At 41.3% G+C, this 22,041-nt stretch overlaps 2 protein-coding genes across 4 annotated transcripts in view; both read left to right on the forward strand.

Moving 5' to 3' along the window:
* The window catches only part of LOC131258543 (chromodomain-helicase-DNA-binding protein Mi-2 homolog), a 9,343-nt gene extending 9,103 nt beyond the window's left edge, over window positions 1-240 (forward strand). The window contains exon 3 of the mRNA XM_058259879.1: window positions 1-240. This exon is cut by the window's left edge and continues 492 nt beyond it. The gene's annotated coding sequence lies outside the window, so the exon portion shown is untranslated.
* Window positions 241-1,178: 938 nt separating this feature from the next.
* On the forward strand, window positions 1,179-20,686 carry LOC131261077 (6-phosphofructo-2-kinase/fructose-2,6-bisphosphatase-like). Of its 3 annotated transcripts, XM_058262979.1 has the most exons (9): window positions 1,179-1,443; window positions 13,851-14,137; window positions 14,828-14,962; window positions 15,132-15,179; window positions 16,069-16,326; window positions 16,418-16,636; window positions 16,725-16,959; window positions 17,052-17,179; window positions 18,683-19,220. In XM_058262979.1, exons 1-9 carry the CDS (start codon window positions 1,179-1,181, stop codon window positions 18,800-18,802), a joined length of 1,695 nt encoding a protein of 564 aa, XP_058118962.1. In that variant the 3' UTR covers window positions 18,803-19,220. The 3 variants fall into 3 exon arrangements, with proteins under 3 accessions (XP_058118962.1, XP_058118964.1, XP_058118963.1); XM_058262981.1 differs by lacking the exons at window positions 1,179-1,443; window positions 15,132-15,179; window positions 18,683-19,220 and adding exons at window positions 13,226-13,768; window positions 19,472-20,686; XM_058262980.1 differs by lacking the exons at window positions 1,179-1,443; window positions 15,132-15,179 and adding an exon at window positions 13,226-13,768.
* The last annotated feature ends 1,355 nt before the right edge of the window (window positions 20,687-22,041 follow it).

A 22,041-nucleotide genomic window follows, 5' to 3' on the forward strand; every position in this document is an offset into this window, starting at 1 on the left:
ATGGCCACCATACCATTGGCGGATAGGTTATAACGAAAAAAGGTGTGTGTGTGTGTGTTCAGGCAGGTAACATAAATCATATTCATATTCGTCTATTTATCTGGTAAGAATAAACGGAGGTTCAACTCGATAAAGAAAGTAACTAAAAACCGTACTCTCCACAGTCGCGATACTGAAGCGATCCAGTAGTAAAACTTTTACAATTTCCCGCCACGTCAATGAAAGATGGCAAGCAAAAGATAACATGAAACTCAGCTATGCTAAACTATTACGTGTAAAGCAGTAAAACAATTGAATTAGACGTATGGTTCATCTTTACCACAGAAAAACTCCCGCACACACCAACACATTGTATGATTATAAATTATCATTTTAAGAAAACGTTAGGACTTATGAATCTGGAAGAAGTATAAAAGTCTACACAGCAACAACAACAAGAGGATTAAAGTAAAAGTAAACACAAAGGATTTATTTTTCGGTAGTTTTCCATCGCGGCTTCCTTCCCGACAAGGAAAGGGAATGGAAAGTTTCATCCGAAATTAATATTACCCGCAATTTTGGGAAGGAATACCCAAAACTTTCCACAGGATATTTTTATCGGCATCTCAGGTACACTGAAGTTTTTGTAGAAATTTACCATTTCTAGCATTTATGAATGAATAAGGCTAAATGTTATTGTTAACCAACAGGACCTCGTTCCTTTTCTTATCTTTCTTCATTTTTCATTGTGAGTTTGATAAAAGTAATGCTGTGTTATACTCGTCTTCCAGTTGAGAAACGCAACCGGTCAGGAGGAATGTAAACAAAACGAGTTTTTTTAATGCCGGCATCGAATCAAGGTCGCGACGCCAATGTGCTTCCTTTCTCTCTCCCTCTCTCTTTTTCTCTCTCTCTATTTTCTCACTCTCTTTCGCACTTGTCACGCATTGTTTAGTCGCGATATTCTCGCGTTTCGTAGAATCGCTGTCATCTGCTTTCCTGCTCGCGCGTGCCGTATTAGCTATTGTACCTTTTCAGTCACACCATCTGTTGTGTTTTGTTTCTCTGATGAGAGAGAGAGAGAGACAGTACGCCATTATCGCGGAATGCCAACGCCGCGCGATTGCAAGTCGCGAACGGTGTTTCCCCAGCAGGGACGCTTTGCTTCTGATTCAGTTAAGTTTTGCAACTCGGTAAAGATGGACGTGATTGTGAGTGCTTCCGCCGGTGCCACTACGGCAACGTCGCCGCCGCCGCCGTCCGGTCCGGCACCGACCGCTGCCGTCGTGGCCGCTGCCATCGCGTCCCGCTCGCTGCGGGTGCGCACTTCGAGCCAGAGCGGGAAGCAACCCGGTGAGGTGCTTAGTGAAATCCAGCTGTGTCCAAGCGTGATGTCCGAGGGCACGCGTAAAATGCTTCCCCCCACGACCGAAACCATCCAAACGAAACCGTTCCCGATACGAGGTAGGTGCAAGGAAGGGATGGCTTCCGTCTTTTTTTCCTTTCTCCCGGAGGACGCATCTTCGTAGTGGCCGCGGCATCACCGTTCGTAGTGGAACCTTTCGTTGTTTGCTACTCCACACACTCACAATTGGTCCCCATCCGGCGCCTGGAAACTATGGCAACGGACGTCAATTAGAGTGCTATGGTTGGGCGAGTGCGAGAGAAACGGCCGATCCGCGAAATAATCACGCCACCCCAGCGAGTGAATCCAAGGAAGCGCGGGTTTTCTTTGCACTTTTCACCCCGCCAGAGGGGTGGTGGCCGTGTGACCATGAACGTGACACAAGGAGTTGACACACGAGCAGGAAGAGAAGAAAACAAGAGCGTACAAGTTGGGACCGAAGACGGAATCAAACTAAAGAGCGATTATTTCCGATAAAGTTGGCCCGCGACCTGGGGGATGTCGATGTGTGCCGGGATGATAGGACGAGTCGGCATGTAACAAGCGAGTGTACCAGTGGCTTGCACCGAGAGACGTTCGTCATTACCGCAAAAGATGATGCGATACAGACACACACACTCACACACATCGCGGGGAGGTTTAAGAAACGCCCGATTTCTTACGCTTGTCTGGTTGCGCTGGCCGGATGATAAGATGCGGGACTGCGGGAAGGACTTGGCCGCTGTAAAAATAGAATCAGTGAAATTTTAACCGAACATTCGTCTGGTACATGATTTTTGGCACGTTTTTTCTAACGTTCCTATGATTTTCAGCGAGCTTCAGGGGTATCACAGACGGGTTGGGTTGGTGGGGCGTATTTTTACACGACACATTTTCTCGGAATATGGCTAATGTTTTGGGGTGTGTTTTTTTTTTGCCAAGGCCACGATCACTTGCGAACCTCGTGCTTGTTATCAATTAGCTATTGTTCCGTTGCTGAATGGGTGTTCTTTTTCTCCCAGCGAGGGGAGAAAACACCCATCTGCGGGAAAAGTGCATCCATCTATGCTTGCCATGCCAAGAAAGAACAACAGGTGCCCGAAGGAACAGCCGAAGATTGGTCTTTAAAGGCACCGGTTTGAAATGGTGTGAGCTTATAAGACACTTTATCAGATTATCGGTTTGTATAGTATAGTATTTAAAAATCTTTATTTTTATAAATCTCAGTTTCAAAGTCCCGTGATGAGATGTGGCAATAAACCCTACATTTTTACAGTGCACGGAAGCATGCTTTTTACAATCTGACTCTAAGTGGAAACGGGACTCGAACACGGGTTTACCAAGAGCGAAGCCGTAGTCTTGCCGAGGAACCATAGCACAAGTTAGAAATAGCGAGGAAATATTGCTACTTGAATGGCAAACGTAGATTTTGAAGAAAAATTTTATTTCGTACTATAAAAGATTTCCCACTCGGGATTCGAACACCAAACTTCTGATACAAGGCTCGAGCACCACTACCAGTACACCAGTTGTACGAATGGACACCATAGCGAAAATACAGGTATATATGGATATGTGAATAAATTGAACCACCAAACTTTTAATTTAATAATGGTTATGATAATTTGAAAAATATGTATCAAAATATGATCGGATTTGAAAAAGTACATTAAATATCTAAAAACAATCCTGAAAAAAAAATTTTACAACCGACAACAAAAAAGTTTTTCCTAGCCTAGATTTGAACTCCGATCCTCCGGAACAACACCCATGCACTATTATCCGATTTGAAAAATTACATTAAATATCTAAAAAATTCATGAAAAAATATTTCACAACCGTCAACAAAAAAGTTTTTCTCAGCCTAGATTCGAACTCCGATCCTCCGGAACAACACCCATGCACTTAGCCCCCTAGACTATTGATGAAAGAAAATTTTCGCGTGATATCACTGCTACTAATATGTATGTAAGCAAACTAAATATAGCATAGAAAATGAACCAAGAATAAAAACTTTAGTCACATTTTTCCTCCCCGAGCTTCGCCGGGGCTTCGAGCTAGTCTTTATTTTTATAAATCTCAGTTTCAAAGTCCCGTGATGAGATGTGGCAATAAACCCTACATTTTTACAGTGCACGGAAGCATGCTTTTTACAATCTGACTCTAAGTGGAAACGGGACTCGAACACGGGTTTACCAAGAGCGAAGCCGTAGTCTTGCCGAGGAACCATAGCACAAGTTAGAAATAGCGAGGAAATATTGCTACTTGAATGGCAAACGTAGATTTTGAAGAAAAATTTTATTTCGTACTATAAAAGATTTCCCACTCGGGATTCGAACACCAAACTTCTGATACAAGGCTCGAGCACCACTACCAGTACACCAGTTGTACGAATGGACACCATAGCGAAAATACAGGTATATATGGATATGTGAATAAATTGAACCACCAAACTTTTAATTTAATAATGGTTATGATAATTTGAAAAATATGTATCAAAATATGATCGGATTTGAAAAAGTACATTAAATATCTAAAAACAATCCTGAAAAAAAAATTTTACAACCGACAACAAAAAAGTTTTTCCTAGCCTAGATTTGAACTCCGATCCTCCGGAACAACACCCATGCACTATTATCCGATTTGAAAAATTACATTAAATATCTAAAAAATTCATGAAAAAATATTTCACAACCGTCAACAAAAAAGTTTTTCTCAGCCTAGATTCGAACTCCGATCCTCCGGAACAACACCCATGCACTTAGCCCCCTAGACTATTGATGAAAGAAAATTTTCGCGTGATATCACTGCTACTAATATGTATGTAAGCAAACTAAATATAGCATAGAAAATGAACCAAGAATAAAAACTTTAGTCACATTTTTCCTCCCCGAGCTTCGCCGGGGCTTCGAGCTAGTTGTTCATAAACTTCACTCGAACCGTTCCATAAGTGTGGTTTCTGTTGCAGATGATTTTATGCTTCTCAAATTATGTTTTTGAGTCAATGAAATAAACAAGACCGAATGATCTGTATCTTTACCATTCCTGATTAAATAAGATGAGTTTAATTAAACCATTACTTGACCTTCAAACAAACATGTTTGCACCATTGAATCTCTTTCTACCAGCTAACATAAAGCTTTTCACTCTCTCCACTGTGTTCGGGAATGGTTGTCCGTATCACGTACTTCTCTTGTACATGTCCTTGCTCTATTTGTTTTCCTTCGTCACGTGGAATGTAGACCGACATTGCCTGGACAGTTAGTACCATCCATGCATAGCATTGTTCGCACATGGTTGTATACTTGCCCTACAACGCAAGTAGTGAGTCTGAAACCCCTCTAACAGCATCTGTTAGAGGAAAAGGAACGAAATACGAGTTAGATAAAACATAAAATAGATGAAAAGCGGAAAACGGCCGTTATACTCTGTTACAAGCACAACGTGTACACTCTTCAACAAGCAGCAGAAAATAAAGACTATTTTTTAGTTTTTCTTAATTTACCCCGTAGTTCCTTAAATTTTTAAAAGTTTCAACTCCACCAGAAAATGTTTGTAACAGGGATGCTTGGATTGCTTTGACCTATGGACCAACCTTTGACCAACCTATGGTTGCCATGGAGTTTTCTGTCCAACCTTTGCAGCACTAAACATCATGCTGATGGTTGGAAGAGAGTTTCTCTCTCATTTGTGATACAAGCTTATGGCAAGAAGCGCGTTATGTTTCTTAAGCATAAAGTGCTACTATTCATTGTCAGGATTATCTGCTAAGGCAGAGAATTGTAGAAACTAAAAGCATACGATCTTTTCTCTTGGGCTTGGTTTGGTTCGATAGTTTGCCCCATCTAATCGAAACCGTTTTCTAACAAGCATAGGAAAAACCCAAATGCCGACAGTTCAGGAACTGCACGCAGTTTATCTTTCTCGGAAGCGTTAAACAGACATGGTGGCTCGGTACTTCGGACGCAACCTTCCATTTGGAGCCATGCGGGAGTAATTAAAGAGGTTATCCGAGATCAAGTTCACTTATGTTTAGGAGTTCAACGATCGAGGTCATTCCATGTTTTTTTCGATTCTGAAAGGCAATGCCGTCGTTGTGGTGACAATTAAAAACCTATTAATTGATTTTTGGTTTTAGTGTGCCTCGAGAGAAGGACGAAATGTTGGGACTTCTTTGTATCGTTTGAATGGATGCTTAGGAGAAAAATGAAGAATCATGTTCATCTCGTTTACATTCCCCCCCGACAAGAGAAAGAGAATGCCGGATGCAGTTTTAGCTCTGCTCACGAGAGAAACAGCGATGAAATCTTGGTACATGCAGGACAGATAATAAAAACACTTGGCACCCCGAGCGTGTAGAGTAAATTATGTACGTAAGGGTTAGAAGTAGTTTTCCCCGACTTTTACAGTGTCTTGTTTTCGAGGAAACCATCTGGTGTTTGTAGTTTCACTCTTCAGTAAGTAGTGTGCACGTCGTTAGCAAGTTTACCCAGTTAGTAGTTGCCAGGTTGCCCTTGAACTTGATGGTACACTCTTCCTTCGCTCGGACGCCGACAGGTTGACTTCTAGTCTGTGGATGGGTGATGGCATGCGGTCCATTGGAGCAGCGAGATCCTACGACATTGTAACCACATAGTGTACGAATTTTCACTTTGCCCAAATTCGTCTCCGTTGACGATGATGATGATCTCGATGATGATACTAGTGACGAACTAAACGATATGTGTGTGGGTTGATGATTTATTTTTCACTTCAGTATAGCGAAAAAATAGAACTGCTTCCTTTTTCATCACGATCGAGGGCAATCATTCATACCTTCTTCGGCCATTTGTTTACATGTGCAACATGTTGGTTCGCATTGGGAGATGAAACGAAGAAAAACGTTGAACCCATTATGAGTAAATGTGAACGGAAATGGCGTCTGGTTCGTTGAAATAAGTGTACGCTACCAACATTGGAGCGGTAGAAATTGCCTTTGAATCCTTTGGAAACAAACCTGAATTTGTGGCATTCAATAAAAACGGGTGAAAGAAGGATAATTTTGTTTGTCATAAATGAACTTCGAATAGAAATATTCGATATAGAAATAAAATATCAGGACAGGTGTGATTAAAACCATAGGCACTATAATTACCTACGATAAGGGATATTAGTGTGTCCGCTCGTCAATCGGACGGATAATCTTTCCTGTTGATTGGCTTTCATTCCATGACAACGAATTTTACACCAGACATGACTCTTCTGCCAACATCGATGTTTTTTTCCCTCTCACACGATTCATTTTTAATGAGCTTGGACTCAACTAAATTAGTTGATCGTACCGCGGTCAATTTTCTATTGATTGATTGGTTCGTGACGCTTTGTTCTTGTTTCTTTTCTTTTTCCCTTTTGGAACAATTAATTACTATTGGGGTGGCCTGCGTGGGGACCAACATTGACATCAATTCAAACAGAAATAAGCTAATCGATCGGTGAAATAGATCCATTTCAGTTTTTGCTTTTTCATTTCTCTAGTTGGAAGTTGAAGTTACTAATGAGTTACTACGGTGTCAAAGTGTTTTAAAATACTCGCAATAGCTCAACCTTCGTCGTTATGATGGAGTATGATATTTATGATATCCATGGACTTCTTGAATTCCGTTGTGTGTTATGGCTTATCGATCAAGATTACGATGTTTATCGCCAAACACCGTTTGATATCAAATATGGTTGCAGGAATTATAAAAGAACAAAATCATCTTCCTTGACAACGAAATAAGCAAGTTGGTGGTACGTCGGTATTAGGAAACACAAACTTTTCCGATCTCTTAAGGTTGGAACCTCTTCCTTTTTTGCGTTCGTCGACCTTTTCCGGTCAAAAGCTTCTTTAGTACCCGGTAGTAGTACGCGTTTGTGGTCTATCTTCGCTACAATTACGTTAGAACGACTGTTATCAGCTTATCGCCCATAGGGTGGCGTGTTTTACAGCACCGTGGAGCAGTACCTCCCCACAATGACTCGCAGCCGTTGAACCTGAAACTGGCGAACGTACGGTGGCGTATTTGTAGACTTACTAATCGACTACTCACCTCGCTCCGGTGGTTATCTTTCCCGCGAACCTTATTGCAACTGCGTGGACATGGTTAAACTTGAAGATTTCCTGGTTTATGCGTTCGACCTTTAGAAGGACCTATTCTGGCGATTAGCTGATGTTGGTTTGTTTGCCTATTGTAGGTAATCGCCATTGAAAGATTAAAAGGAGTTATATATTTAACGTGAAAGTTGAAAATATGTTGACATGTTGAACCATGGATCTAGCTTTCAAGCACTTCTAGAAGTCAAGCTATCAGTTCCGGTGTCCGGAGAGTGAATGTCAATCGGTAATCACGGGCGAGTTTTCTAATGACGCACATGACACAAAGTAGAGCGCATAATCAGACGCCATTGAGCGCAAAACAACGTGTTGGGATCGTACTACTTTCCACACAGGCCCATTATCTGTGGCATTTTTTTTAGTAGCTTCTCTGTCCAAACTGACACTGATACGCCCTCCGCGAATTGGCTGAACGATGGTCGTCGGATCTGATCGCGGCCTATAGCGCCTGTAATGGCGTCCGATCTTCCGATGAGCGCACAAGGTCGTGCCGGTGACGATGGACGGTTCCACATTATTGCACTCTGATTACTCGTAATCGATTACGTCGTGGCAGAACCGCTCGCCACGCCGCTCGTGTGTGGGAACAGGGAACTGCATCATCCGGAGGATGGTGTGTTTTGTTTGGCTCTAGCCCAGTTATCAGTACCGTTTCGGTTTGGGCCTACCCACCGTCTTGGTGAGCTGGCTGGCTGGGGGATAGGTGTACAGCACACCGAAGACAGCGTCCCATCGTAAAGCGAAAGTGATTGGCGATAGCGTCCTTCTTTTTGGGAACTTGTTGCCTAGCGCCCGTGCGTACCCTTGGCGGCGATGGACATTATCATTCCTGGCCAGCAACTTTAGCTCCATTTAAAATAGCCATGACATTGGCAGTGACATTTGATTTGGATGTTTCATCAATGTCAGTGCAGAACTCTGATAATAACTGCATAAAAATGGAATTCACTGGGGGGATTGTCACTGTTCTGAAAAACAATACTGACGAACTGCATAGGTTATAAGCAGAGGCGGATCTATCTATCACCAGACTGCGTTGACGCGGGGAGCATAAGGGAGCGACTATTAAAATTCAAAATATTACATGGTAGCTCTTTGAACCTTTATAAACAAATATCCTCTTTTAACAGTTGAATAGATTTGAATTTGTTAAAAGAAACAGAACAGAATGAAGAGAGAATGAAAAAAGTATTAGAAAGAGAATTTTCAACAGAAAATTATTATGTCGTCTCGGTTGAGGATTTGGAGGCCATAATAAAACAGCATGATTCGGATTGTAGGGATTTTTTTAAACTTATTTAGATTGTAGTTGAATATTATGGATTTTTTAAGTTGTATCATATTGTTTATGAATTTATAGAAAAAAATGAAAATCGAATCTGAATCGAAATCTGATTGGAAATTATAAAACAAAAAAACGGGTTTAAAACTATAGCGTTTTTTTTAATTCTTCTCTGGTTATTTTCCAAGTACTTATACTTAAGTATATAATTTATATAACAGTAATACTACTTTTACAATTTATTTCTACTGGTTAACATAAAAGCCAGATGATAATACAACAAACATGCATAATGGATTGCAAGCTCCTATAAAAAAAAATATTCCAACTATGTTCTTTGGTATAGAAATATTGAGGGAAATTTAAATGTCTGGAGGGCCTCAACTACCCCACCTTTTGGAACCCGGAATAAATTGATCCGCCTCTGCTTAGAAGATGATATTTTACAAATCACGCTACATCAAGATCCAAGGTACAAAAATCGACATTTAATTGCGTCATCCGTTCTTACAGTTTAACGACTGATGTTAAAAATTGTTGTCAAAAAGTTAAAGTTAACCTTAATATCAGATTCTCCAGTGCTGGATCTTCTGCTCTGGTCTTTGCACGTGCACGGTGACTCATGTAACAGAGTAGTATGACGCATTTTGTAACTCAACGTTGCATAGTATTCTAGCACGTAAGTTCAACACCGCGGTGTTGAAAGGGGTTGAACGTTTATTTTTCTGTCCCGCGATTTTGTTTTCCTTTTTTCCATCCCCGACGTTGCCATTGCTCGAAGGAATTATGATAAACAACTTGACGGCGGAACCGCCCTTGCAACGGTGTTAGGAAATGCGCTTCGGTATTGCACTATTGCGCTTGTTGGTGCATCGGCGAACTGAGGCTGGTTGTTCTATCGATTTCTTTCGCCGAATAACGTACTGAACGTTTGAAATTACGTTAATAGATTTCGTTGATAATAATGTCAGAATGTTTAAGATTAGTAGAAGAATTGTGGAAGACAAACGATATTAAAACATATTACATTTACTTTACGATGGATCATATGTTGTCGTGGGGTTATCGACCGTATCGGTTACCAACTTGCAACATCATCATGCTACAAACTGCCCAATCAATTCAATTGAGACGTAATTTTATGATCACCTGCGCAGTTTGGCTTCGTACAGGTCGACCGAAAGAACCCCCTATGTCGTATATTTCGATTCGGTTCGTTATGGTGCGACACGCGTTCTTGACCTAGACATTCCAATCCGGTCGGTATCATGGTATCGGTTATACTAACCGATAGATACCGAAACTTCCATAGGGTAACGATCCTTTGTCCTCGTTAATACCTACCGCCTTTTGTAGGCTGGTTTCATTTGAAGCAAGAAACACGTTTTATACTTCCAAAATCCCAAAACACTATATACACATTCATTTGCCGTGCGATAATTTTACAATACCGGCCAGCAAAGTTGTTGGTAGCTTCTAACAAGTACATGACAAGTGAATATTCTCGTGGCAGTCTGTCAATCTTTCTTTCGTGCTCGATTTATTTTTAAGCGACAGGGTAAGTCGTGATTGCAGTTTGAAAAAAAAAAAACAATTAAAAATGGTCTATTAAAACATTTACGTAAGGTGCAATTTTCATGTCACCAGTTTCGTGGAACACGATCAAATTAAATCTAGATCAAACAGGTTCATCAAAACCGTAAAATTGACATGATAATAAAAAAATATCCGCGAGCTAAAGACACACGCCGGGCACGTGTTTGGGACACGTTCTGGGGGCATGAAGTCACACCTGTTAGCACCTACGGTCGATTCCTTGTTGGTGTTTACCCGACCAATTATCGATTTACCATTAGGAGGTAACAAACGTAAGAACGTTATTACTTAGCACCCCCACAGTCCATCAACATTCTTACAATATTTACTGCAATTTGATGAAAGTGTTGGGCGTGAAAAATGTGTTGAATGAAGCTATTTGAAGCTCGATGAAAGATCTTAAAAAAAATAGAATAATCAAATTAAAAAAAAAATAAGTGTAAAATAGAAAAATAATCAAATTTAAATGCTATCACTCATTAAAAAATCGTCTTTTGCTGATCAATGTTTTTGCTACTAATAACTACCTTCGTCGTCGTTTGTTATGTCTTCTAACCGGTCCGTAATTGTTGTTCATCCACCAGAAACGAACACGCTCCAATCACGTGACAAAAAATATCGCAAACTTGCGTTCAGCCGTTACGGAGCGCCAAAAAACCCACATTTTGCGTTTGCGTGACGCTCGAAACAGTCAAAAAATAAATAGAAAAAAAAACTTCGAAGAATGTTCGAATGGATATACTATGTGTCGCTAGGTAGTGTCGGTTTGTGAGGAGGTTGGACACAGGAAGGCAGAACTCCTCAAATCCGGTTTGATCTTCGTCGTGTCATAGGAACCGCGTGCGCAAGTTGTGTTCCCGCTTTGTCTGTCACTCGCACTGTCAAACCTTTTTACCGGCAATTCATCGCGCCTAGCATTTTACTGGGGTATCTACTTTTTTTTTGGATTCGATATATTTAATATTCAAGTTAACTTATTTTCCATATGTAACTCAAAACATTGACATAAAAAAATGAAAGTAAAATATTTTAAATCCAACCACCGCCTGCGGAATGTAGACTACTCGCTGGTCTGGTTGGTAAATACATTGATGCAAAATTTGCAGTAGCGCGAAAATCACAATGTTTTCCAATGAGCCAGTTGAATGAGTGCAGCGTGCACACGACTTCGGAATTGCAAATTGATGCCAACAATCGCGCCACCGGCTTGCGCACGTGTTTGTCTACTAGTTATGCGAGTAAGAGAGGTAAACAAGGGTGCTTGAGAGAAAGTGTTTGTGTGCGCGATTACTAAGTTACACTGATCAAGATGCTGAAAATATTTCATATTTTTATAGTTTACTTTGTCAGTCTGGCAGTTTGATAGGTTCAAGGATCTCGAACTGATAATAGTAATACCATGATCAAAGTACATGTGATACTAACGAAGGCTTTTGTTATTCTGCCCCCCAAAAATTACATGGAGCAAACGTTGCGCTCGATTCAATTATTGCACGACACAACTTGGCAGGACCAGGGGGATAAATTGTCCTGGATCCACGATACTGGAAAGCAAATTGTTGGTTGAAAAATGTTGAACGATACACAAAAGCTGTCCGCAGAAAATAGGGTAATTGTGGAGCAAATTGCAGTACACGCAAATGTTGAATGAATCTGCATGCAATTGCGTATCTGAAAAGAAACCATTTGAGAAATCATAAAAAAAATTGTACAATCTTTTTTAATCTCATTCTTTCATTAGTTGAAGTTTTCCAATTTTAGTTTTATCATTTTTTAAAAAAAAGAAAAAAAGTTGATCCATTTTAAAAAGTTAAAAATAGATGTTTGGTTTATAATGCCATGTTTTGAATGGTAGGAAAACGGTAATTTCAAACATAAGAGCGACGTCCGTTGACAGCTTACTGCATTAAACTCACATTGAGGCTTCGAAAGTGACTCGAAACTTGTGACTCGCAAAGCGATCGCTGTGAGCGTCTCAAAGCAGCGAAGAAATCTGCGATGAATCAGAGTTGTCAAACCGTCGAGTGATTTAGTGATGGGGAAACTGAATCCCCTGTGGGATTCGAATCTTTCGATTCAAATGCATTCTGAGATCCGGATCTCCGAATCCGTCATATCATACATGCTCATTTAATGCCGCTTTTCATATGATGTGTTTAATTCAATGAATGATTTGCATAAGAATATCAGTATAGTTGACATTATTCTTCTAATTGTATTAAAACAACACGAACAATCTAGTCCTTTTTGGGAATATGCAGACTAACTGACTTACCCAAGTTTATTCCAAGAAGAGTACCCGGTTGACAAAAATTCAAATTTTTCTGGGACTCTTGCTGGAACTACATAGTACCAGCAACAATGTCAATTTCTGTCAACCGGGTAGCATTTATTATTTATTATGTTTCAAAAACAAATATGACAGCGTTATCATTCAAATTGAATCCATCGTGGGTCACTGAAACAGTAAAGCACAAACTGTTGTCTCTAGATCGACTAGTTTTATCGACTCAAATCATTGTGAGTCGATTCAAACAGTTTCGGGCCATGTCAGAATCGAATCAAAACGAGTCCCAAACCAATCAAATCTGATTCGAATCTTAATCGAATCAAATCTTTATAATCTGTTAAATGGGATCCAAATCTTTAAGCAAGCCGAGATCTGCACAGATTAATATGTGACGTCTACGAGCTGCTTTAGAATCTGTCAGATGGGATTCGAATCTTTAGAATCCGTCAAATGGGATTCGAATCTTTGGAATCCGTCTAGGGATCGAATGTTCGAATCTTCCGAATCCCGATTCTGCCAACACTAGAACTTTGTTTTGTGCAGTTTTGTGTGGGGTTTCGTCGGACTCCCAATCGCCGGACATATTTCTCCACTGTTGCCGTGCTGTGTTTATCAGTTTTCCGGTTCGAAATTGTAGTGTGTTTCGATTGTTTAAAAGTTGTAATATTCGCGTGCGTGCTGCCCGATTGATTCGTGGCACATTCTAAATTAGCCAAAACCCGCCCCATCGTTATCTAATATCGTGGAGCTTAAAGCAGAGAAGCGCGAATAATTTAGTGCCGAAAACCCAAACGGTGGAGAGAAAGTAAACGAAAGTGGAAAACGTTGTCCCCATACGTTGCTGGGCAATTATTGTTAACATTTAATTTAATTTTTAATCTGACGGCAATAAGAACGACAATTAGACACTGCTGGTTGCCGGATCAGTGGATCAATAAAGAAAGCACCTTCTGCCGTAACTCGGGTTTACACGTTGTAAAACTGGTTTTTGCATAATCGTTTTCCTGCATTTTGAGGTCGCTATGGCAACTGATGAAAAGAAATCGAACGACAACATGATCTCCCTTGGGTGGAAGTTTCTGAACAAGGAAACATTCGGCAACGGTGGGAAGATTCGGTTCCAAGCAGAAAACAATAGCGAAAGTTTTTTTGCTAAAGTTATCCCCTTTCTCTCTCTCCATTTCAGGCGAACGGGCCAACTACGTCAACAGCCCGCATGTGATTGCGATGGTCGGATTACCGGCCCGCGGCAAGACGTACATCTCGAAGAAGCTGTCCCGCTACCTGAACTGGATCGGCATCAACACAAAGGTGTTCAACCTGGGCGAGTACCGACGGCACGCGACCGACGCCTATCGGAGCCATGAGTTTTTCCGGCCGGACAACGAGGAAGCGATGGCCATCCGACAGCACTGCGCTGAGCTGGCGCTGGAGGACGTGTGCAACTGGTTGGAGAATGGGGGAGAAGTGGCGGTATGCTCTTTTCATAATTATTAATAGATTATACTCCTTTTGAAGTATTTGATTTGGCACGATACATCATATTAGACGGGGGAAAGTAATGACGGAACGGTGATCAATCATCGGTACCCCACACGGGATCAAATAAAACTTCACTTGAAGTATCACAATGCTGATAGCACGCGGAACTTCATGTCCATTGAGTTGCCGGATGCAAAGCTAGCCTAACGACGAAACAGGACCGACACCTGAGAACCCCGTGCAAGCACGTTGTTTACGGACACTGCAGGGAGATAAGCGCACATATGCTTGACGGGCAAGGGGCTGCAAGGGAGCCCTCCAAGCTCCTCCAAGTCGGTGCAGTGTGGCCTTTAATCTCGGTTCGCTCAGATTAGGTTGTTCGTTGATATAGATTGTGCTATGTTTATTTATTTTCGATTAAAACCGTGTAAAGAAGCTATCACACTAACCGTTGATTAGGTTCACCAGTTTCATACCGTGTGGGGAAAAGGAAATTCTATTCTACCATGCTTATAATAAAGAAGAAATGAAATTCTTAAAAGCATACGCTATCATATGTTGATTGTTGCCATTTTTTTAGCGACAATATTAATGTTTTTTTACGAAAGATACGGTAATTTTAAATACTATTATTTGATCATTTTTCTAACAAAAAATTGTTTCGTTACTGCTTCTTCGTAGGTCTTTGACGCGACAAACTCCACCCGCGACCGTCGTCAGATGATACGTGAGATCGTGGTAAAGAAGATGGGCTACAAGCTGTTCTTCGTCGAATCGGTCTGCGATGATCCGAGCATTATCGAACAAAACATCATGGTAAGCCTTTTCTGACACGAATGGATAATACATTTTTAGGAGGCAAATGTTTTTCACCTTTTCGAGATAGCTAATTCGCCAACATAGATTCAAACAAAATTTGTTATGGATGGTTGGATGGATCAATCAGGTGGCGAAAATAATTTACTTTTTCCATTCATCATCCCAGGTCAAACTAAGTGGCTTGGAGCATCATCCGCCACTGCTTTCGAACGAGGTGACTATTGTGTGCTTCACTGTTCACTGCCGGATATGGTTTACAAAAACCTGGCAAACCCCCCTTCCTCTTGCCCGTAGTAATTGCAAGCTGTACTCTTTGTAGCTAACAATGGTCGTTTTCGTCTCCGAGTGTTCCATCAATGGTCCGTGTAATTCACGAGTACTTTTGTTTCGAGCTCTTCGTGTATGATCGCATATCTGACAACAGTTTGTCCACATTCGGTAGCACTTCCCCGTACGACGTTGCTTCGTCCCGGACAGACTCTAGAAACGTAAGAACACTTTGCAGCTGTTCTATCGATATGTTGTCGCAGTTCGAAGCCAGTAGAGCCACCGTTACTATGGCTTTCACCAAAAGTCGCTCTTGTTCTAATGATTTTATTCTGGTTCCTATTATTTTACTCATGATTAAGGTTTAGTAAGTAATTTCGATTATAGGGTGATTTTAGTAGATCGCAAATTTCATGAACAAAGCAATTGTTTTCCAAACTCCTACTGCGTTGATGGGATATTTAATTGAACTGGTTACTGAGATTAAAAACCAGTCCATAATGCATTTACTTGTTGTACCTCTCTGAACGCATTAGGAACTTATTAAGCAAGCCAGAATTTCTGTAACTTCGTTAGCTTCCTTCAAGATTAATCATATTTTTATGTAATCTTGTTAACCAAAACAAAAGTTGTTCATGCTCCAGTTTTGTATTTGTATTGTGTTTTGTGATCAAACTATACTCCAGATCCCCCCCGGCAGTTACTAACCCAATGTTTTTCTGTGTCTCCTTTTCGTTTCATTCCTCGTTCAACCACACTAAATGGATGTAAACACACCTGTGTACGACCTTTTGGACATACCTACCCACCCGGCTTACCCGGCCTAATGTGCACAGGAAGTGAAAGTAAGCAGCCCAGACTACCGCAACATGAACATGGAGGAGGCACTGTCCGACTTCCGGCTGCGTATCGAGCACTACCAGGAGCGGTACGAACCGCTGAGCGAGGAGCTTGAGAAGGACCTTTCCTACATGAAGATCTACAACACAGGAGAAAAGGTGGTCGTGCATAAGCACGAGGGACACATACAGTCCCGGATCGTCTACTACCTGATGAACATTCACATTACCCCGAGGACGATCTATTTAACGAGAGTAAGTAGCTTCAAACGGTTGGTACACGCAAAAGTGGTATAGTTTCATTAATTTTTGCACGGTGTTCTTTATTTTTCTACTACGATATCAGCATGGCGAAAGTGAGCATAACCTACAGGGACTGATTGGCGGCGATTCGAACCTCAGCGAACGGGGTCGACGTTACGCGCAGGCACTGGCAAAATACATCGACGAGCAGCAGATCGAAGGGTTGCGCGTTTGGACCTCCTGGCTCAAGCGCACCATCCAGACGGTGGCGGACGTTAACGCTCCCCAGGAACGCTGGAAGGCTCTCAACGAAATTGATGCAGTAAGTCAACGCACCCGTTACCTAGTGACAAACAACGGTCAAACTCAATGTTAATACCATTTCTTTTCGTGTTTGTTTTATTCTCCAGGGTATCTGCGAGGAAATGACGTATGAGGACATCCAGACACGATTTCCGGAAGAGTTTAAGGCGCGTGATCAGAACAAGTTCGCCTATCGCTACCCGCGCGGCGAAAGCTACGAGGATTTGGTCGTGCGGCTCGAGCCGGTCATGATGGAGCTGGAGCGGCAAGGCAACGTGCTGGTCGTGTCCCACCAGGCAGTGTTGCGGTGTGTGCTGGCTTACTTTTTGGACAAATCGGCAGGTAGGGGAATTAACTGGGAGACAGTTTCGGAAAACATCTTTCTTTATTTCGGTTCCGTTGGTCTTATGGTTCTTTTATGTGTCCGTTTTTAGATGAGCTACCATACTTGAAAGTGCCTCTCCACACGATCATTAAACTGACGCCGGTTGCATACGGTTGCAAGGTGGAACACATCATGCTTCCCATCACCGCGGTCGATACGCATCGCGCCAAACCAGAGGTAAGCATCGTTATTTCGATCGGTAATTCGAATCTGGGCTGGCTGGGGACGTGAAGCAAGCGGTTCCAGCACGTGGTCCTTTACCTAACACTCTCGCTGACATAACCCAATTGCTCTGTGTTATCCTGGTGCCTGCTATTTTTAACCTAAGTACGTTAACTGTTGCACTATTAACTCGCCCCACTCTTTGTTTGTTGTTTGTATAATTTGTTGTTCGTTGCGTTGTGTGGCTAATTGGTGGTTTTGGTAGATATAAATTGTCCCCCTTTAATCATAACTCAGCTCAACTTGCTACATTCCGCTGCTACGGTAGGGAGGAACAAGTCAACGGTGTTAGTTAACAAACGAAACGAGTCCGTTAAAGTAGGTAGTCAGTGTAGCCTGTGTTTGTTGCGTTGTTCAAGCGATCGTCGTGTTCTGTCCTCATATCCACGGTTTAAATTTTTTTCCTGTTAAACAATACAGTTTGCTGAATCAAACATACGCACAGTAACATTGGACTATTTTTATTTTTTAACTGCTGTTTGGGTTGAATACTTAAGTGGGGAGCTGCTTTTAGAAAATATTGCCGCCTCAGTGATATTGATGAGAGCCTTTCTGGCATTTACAGTAAACTCCCGATTATTTGAGTGCGGATTACGTATTAATTCTTTTTGTAATACGTATTTTTTACTTTCGAACAATCATTTAATAGCTTACTTAAAAAGAAGGAAGAAAATAATGAAATGTTCCAACATAAAGTACCAATGGTTGGGGGCTTTTTTCTTAGGCCCCTACGCTTTCCTGCTGTAAAAAAAGCTAACAATACTTCAATGAATGCCCGCTCGTTAAGGGCTTACTAGATATTCTTCCCTTTGCATACGTGCGTGAATGGTCAGTCCTTTCCGTACACGAGAGGTTTCGGTCCCGGGTGGTGATTCGAACCCACGCCGTCAAGAAAACGCCTCGACGGCTGGTTTACAAACTGGCGTAACCGCTCGGCTATCGCGGACCTCCGACAGATTTTTGGAACATGTTGGGGATTATTCAAGGAGCTGGCTTATTCGTGCTTATCATACCACCCTTTACTGCGGACAATTAAGAGTCTGGTGTAGTTTAAATTTTCGTCGCTATCTATTACTGTGCGTATACTTTACCAACAGTGACTGCATGACACCGTGCGCAAATGATCAACGTTTCAGACACTACACTAGCTCCACATTGTTCTCCATTGCTCCCCTCTTCCTGTTTGTCGCTGATTTTTAAACAAATTTGAAACTGATCCGGTTTGTACTAACCCTAGCTCGTAGGCGCAACCAGAGGCGCATACATTCAACATTCGAAATTTTTCTCTATACTCACCCTTTCTTTCCCCTTTCCCCTCCCTCTTTCACTAACGGATTACACCTTTTCGAACGGTTGGCACCCGGGTGGTCACATTCCCGCAATATTTGCAATACCCTCTCCCACATCCATCGTCCTTTTGGGGAATCGAATCGAATCCTTCCGTCCCTTCTCTTCCAGAACGAGCCGGATCTGGACGATTCCTTCGACAGCACCGTGGGTGGAAGCCCACCGAACGGAAAGCAGATCCTGCTCAACGGTTCAAACGGAGAGTGTCGCTTCTTTCCCAACAACTCGTAAATAATCGGCGTAGTGTTGATCGGGTCGGTCGGTTACTATCAGTGGGGGTCCCTTTTAGGCAGTAACCAGGAGCAGCACGTTAGCATTACCACCAATGGTCATTTCAGTTCTAAGTGTGTTAGTCCTCCAGTCACACTACATTCACATTTCATTTCGGATTTTTTTTTAAACAGTATTCATCATTCAACCGTCATAATTTGATTGTTTGCTCATTTCCGCTACAGTCGTTTTTAATTTATATTATTATGTATGTATACAAACAATTTGGTTAATTGATGTTACTTCGTAGAATCGATACAAATTTTTCATTTTATGTTTTCAGTAAAAAATTATTTTAAAAAAATGAACGATCGTCACTTGTGCTTCGTTTCTGTGCTTTCTTGGCTATGAATGGGATGCAACGTTACTAGAAAAAAATATTTACATCAATATAAAAAAGCACGTTTCTTCTTTCGAGCAGTTAGCTACACCCATTGTTCTAATACTCCATCCAGCACTTCATTTGTAAATATCAAACGTTAATTATAAGCATAAAGCAGGCACCATGGGAGCAAAGAGCAGAAAGTGTGGGGGATGTTGGAAAATACCTACCCATACGCCGAAAGTAAACGTCTTCCAACGCTAATGCACCTACCGGTCGGGGATATTGCTGGGGAATTTATTTTGCAGGTCCCGGGTGACTTGGATCCAAAGTTTTGGGGCAAACCAAACCCGAATCCAGTCGAGAAGAAGAGCAAGTAAAAGAACGCTCGGCAGCCTTCCGGATGAATCCATCTCCCTCTGTATGTGCAACGCCGGTTGCCCGATTTGTGTGCATTATGATCATGCGCAGCCCATAGAACTCTCAAACAGCTACCGGTTCTGGTTCCAGGGCTAGGGAAAGGCAGTGACTTAAAATTGTTTCTGCAAAGCCGAGCCCACCGCCGAAGGCATCACACAGTGGACAAGGGAGCTGATGGAGGTGGAAGAGGAGATGAACAACTGTACATAAGATGGCAGCGTTAAGTGTTTTAGTTTTTTGTTAACTCGTTCTCATTTTAGAGTACCCGATTCCATGTTTTACGTCTTGTAGTAGCGTGCTCTTGAAACAGATTTCATTTTAGATGCATTTGTAATGAGTAAAATATGTGACCAACGTTCGTGGAACTAACAAACATAATTCAAAACAGGCTAGCAACAGGTATCAAGAGGCTATCAATCGGGAAAAAGACAATTACGTAGCATTGGCTCTGGGTTAGAACTGGAGAAACATTTTATATAATTTATAGTACGTAGTGGCAACCGATAGAGGAATAGGCGACGTTCAATATCTACCAGCAAGATCCCAAGAACTATCGTTGGTCATCGTGCCGTTGAGCGCGCGTCTCATTGTGGCTTTAGGTATTGTCATTCCTTGTTCTAATCAGTCCTACATTAATCGAGCCACAATGAAAATAAATTACATATTGTAAGGAGTAAGGTAGCGACAACTAGACATCTCTACCCGCAAAAGTACATTCGTGAGTGTGGGAACTGTTCGATGGAACTAACAAAATAGTGAATAAAATGACCAACACAAAAAAAAGCATGAATAAGAGAGATATAATCTCCCGAAGACTGGAAAATTCGGTGTTTTTAATCACTGTAACTGTTAAACATAACACTCCAGAAGAAGGGCATCAATAAGGTAAGGTTTGTAAAGTGAGCATGTATGAAAATTTTCACGTTCCTATAAAACTGATGTTTTCTTACTGTGTTGAGTGACGTGTCAACCCGTGGTTTTTCTCATCATAGCGATCGAATTTATTATTCAGTACAGTTTTTTCGCCCTTTCCATTATTTTATTTTAACTGCTTTGATTATTTCCAGAAAACAGACCGAGGGTTGTGCACCGACTTAATTGTACCGTTCTTGGATTAATCATTCATACTGTGCCAATTATTTTTTCAATAAAAAAAACAAAACAATTTATTAACAAAGCGTGTTTATCGGCCTTTTTTGAGGGTATAAGCAAAATTTCCATAAATATACAAAACTCGCGATGAATCAAATCGTCCAGTAATACTTGGGATTGTTTTCTTAAAAATTAAGCATACATTGCTTTTTTCGATACCCATGTGGGGCTGACTTTTCGTGCAAACGATGAAATCTTGCGGCGCGATCATAATTTGTTTTCCTAAGAATATTACACTGTATTAAATATCGATTTTCCCTGCTGTCTTTTGGTCAAAGTCATCTGCTGTAGATCGTGTGTTGGGTGAGCAGTGGAGCAAAGTAAAACAAGCAATTGGATATTTTTTGATAGTTTGATGATTGTTTTTGATTAAAATTGATTCGTAAACTTGAAAAATTTCATTGCGATATTGGGAAATGCCTTTACCGCCTACTTTTATATTTTTTAATTTTTTTTTATAGTTATTTATCGCAAACTAATGAATAAACTGCTGGACTATTGTCATTTGAATACGCGGCTTTGTTTAGAAAGGGGTTTAGACCACGCGTGAAATTGCCTCGAGTTGCTGGTTTGCGCAGTCGAAAACAGTCGAGTGCAAAGGCTTAACACCCTAAACAAGATTTGGACGCATTTTTATTTGCAATCAATTTAATAAACATTCTTCTTTCCTAATTAGAGGCAAAATTATATGCATGGGGCAAAATAGGGGCCTTTGCGCCCAGCAACTTCGTCACTTGCCAACGAACAAAGGAAATTTAAATTTCATGGTTGTCAACACGTTCGCGCGAACATGTTTGTGACATCTCGGAGCTGATTGAAACAGCATTCCGCTTGACACGCGCTTGACATTACGTCACTTGGAATGATCATTCCGCGCGGATCACTCGTAAATTTAAAACAGTCTCGGAAGAAGTTGCTAAAATTTCATTTGTTTGATTGTAAAGAAGGGTGTCCTGAAAGCATTTCATGCACGAACGTAAGTCCATGAATGTAGGGATTGTATTGTTAAGCAAATTAACTAATTGTGTGTGTTTTTTCTTCATTTCTACATGTGTATTTTTGATGCTCCATGTTACACGTCGAATGAACAGTCGTGAAGTTGCTGCATTGTGATTTTTTACACTGTTGGTGCACCAAGTATGCTTTGGCGCTCTTTTTAATGAGAACAGACGTTTAGCTTTGGTTTTGTAAAGTGACTACACTCTAGTGAAAAGACTTACTGCAAAAAATTCAACACATATTTCGTGTAGATTGTGACCAACCATAACCGCACATTACCGTTTCTGATTAATTTCGTGCGCTACTG

This window comes from Anopheles coustani, chromosome 3 (genome assembly GCF_943734705.1).
Source record: "Anopheles coustani chromosome 3, idAnoCousDA_361_x.2, whole genome shotgun sequence".
In the NCBI taxonomy this organism is placed as follows: Eukaryota; Metazoa; Arthropoda; class Insecta; order Diptera; family Culicidae; genus Anopheles; species Anopheles coustani.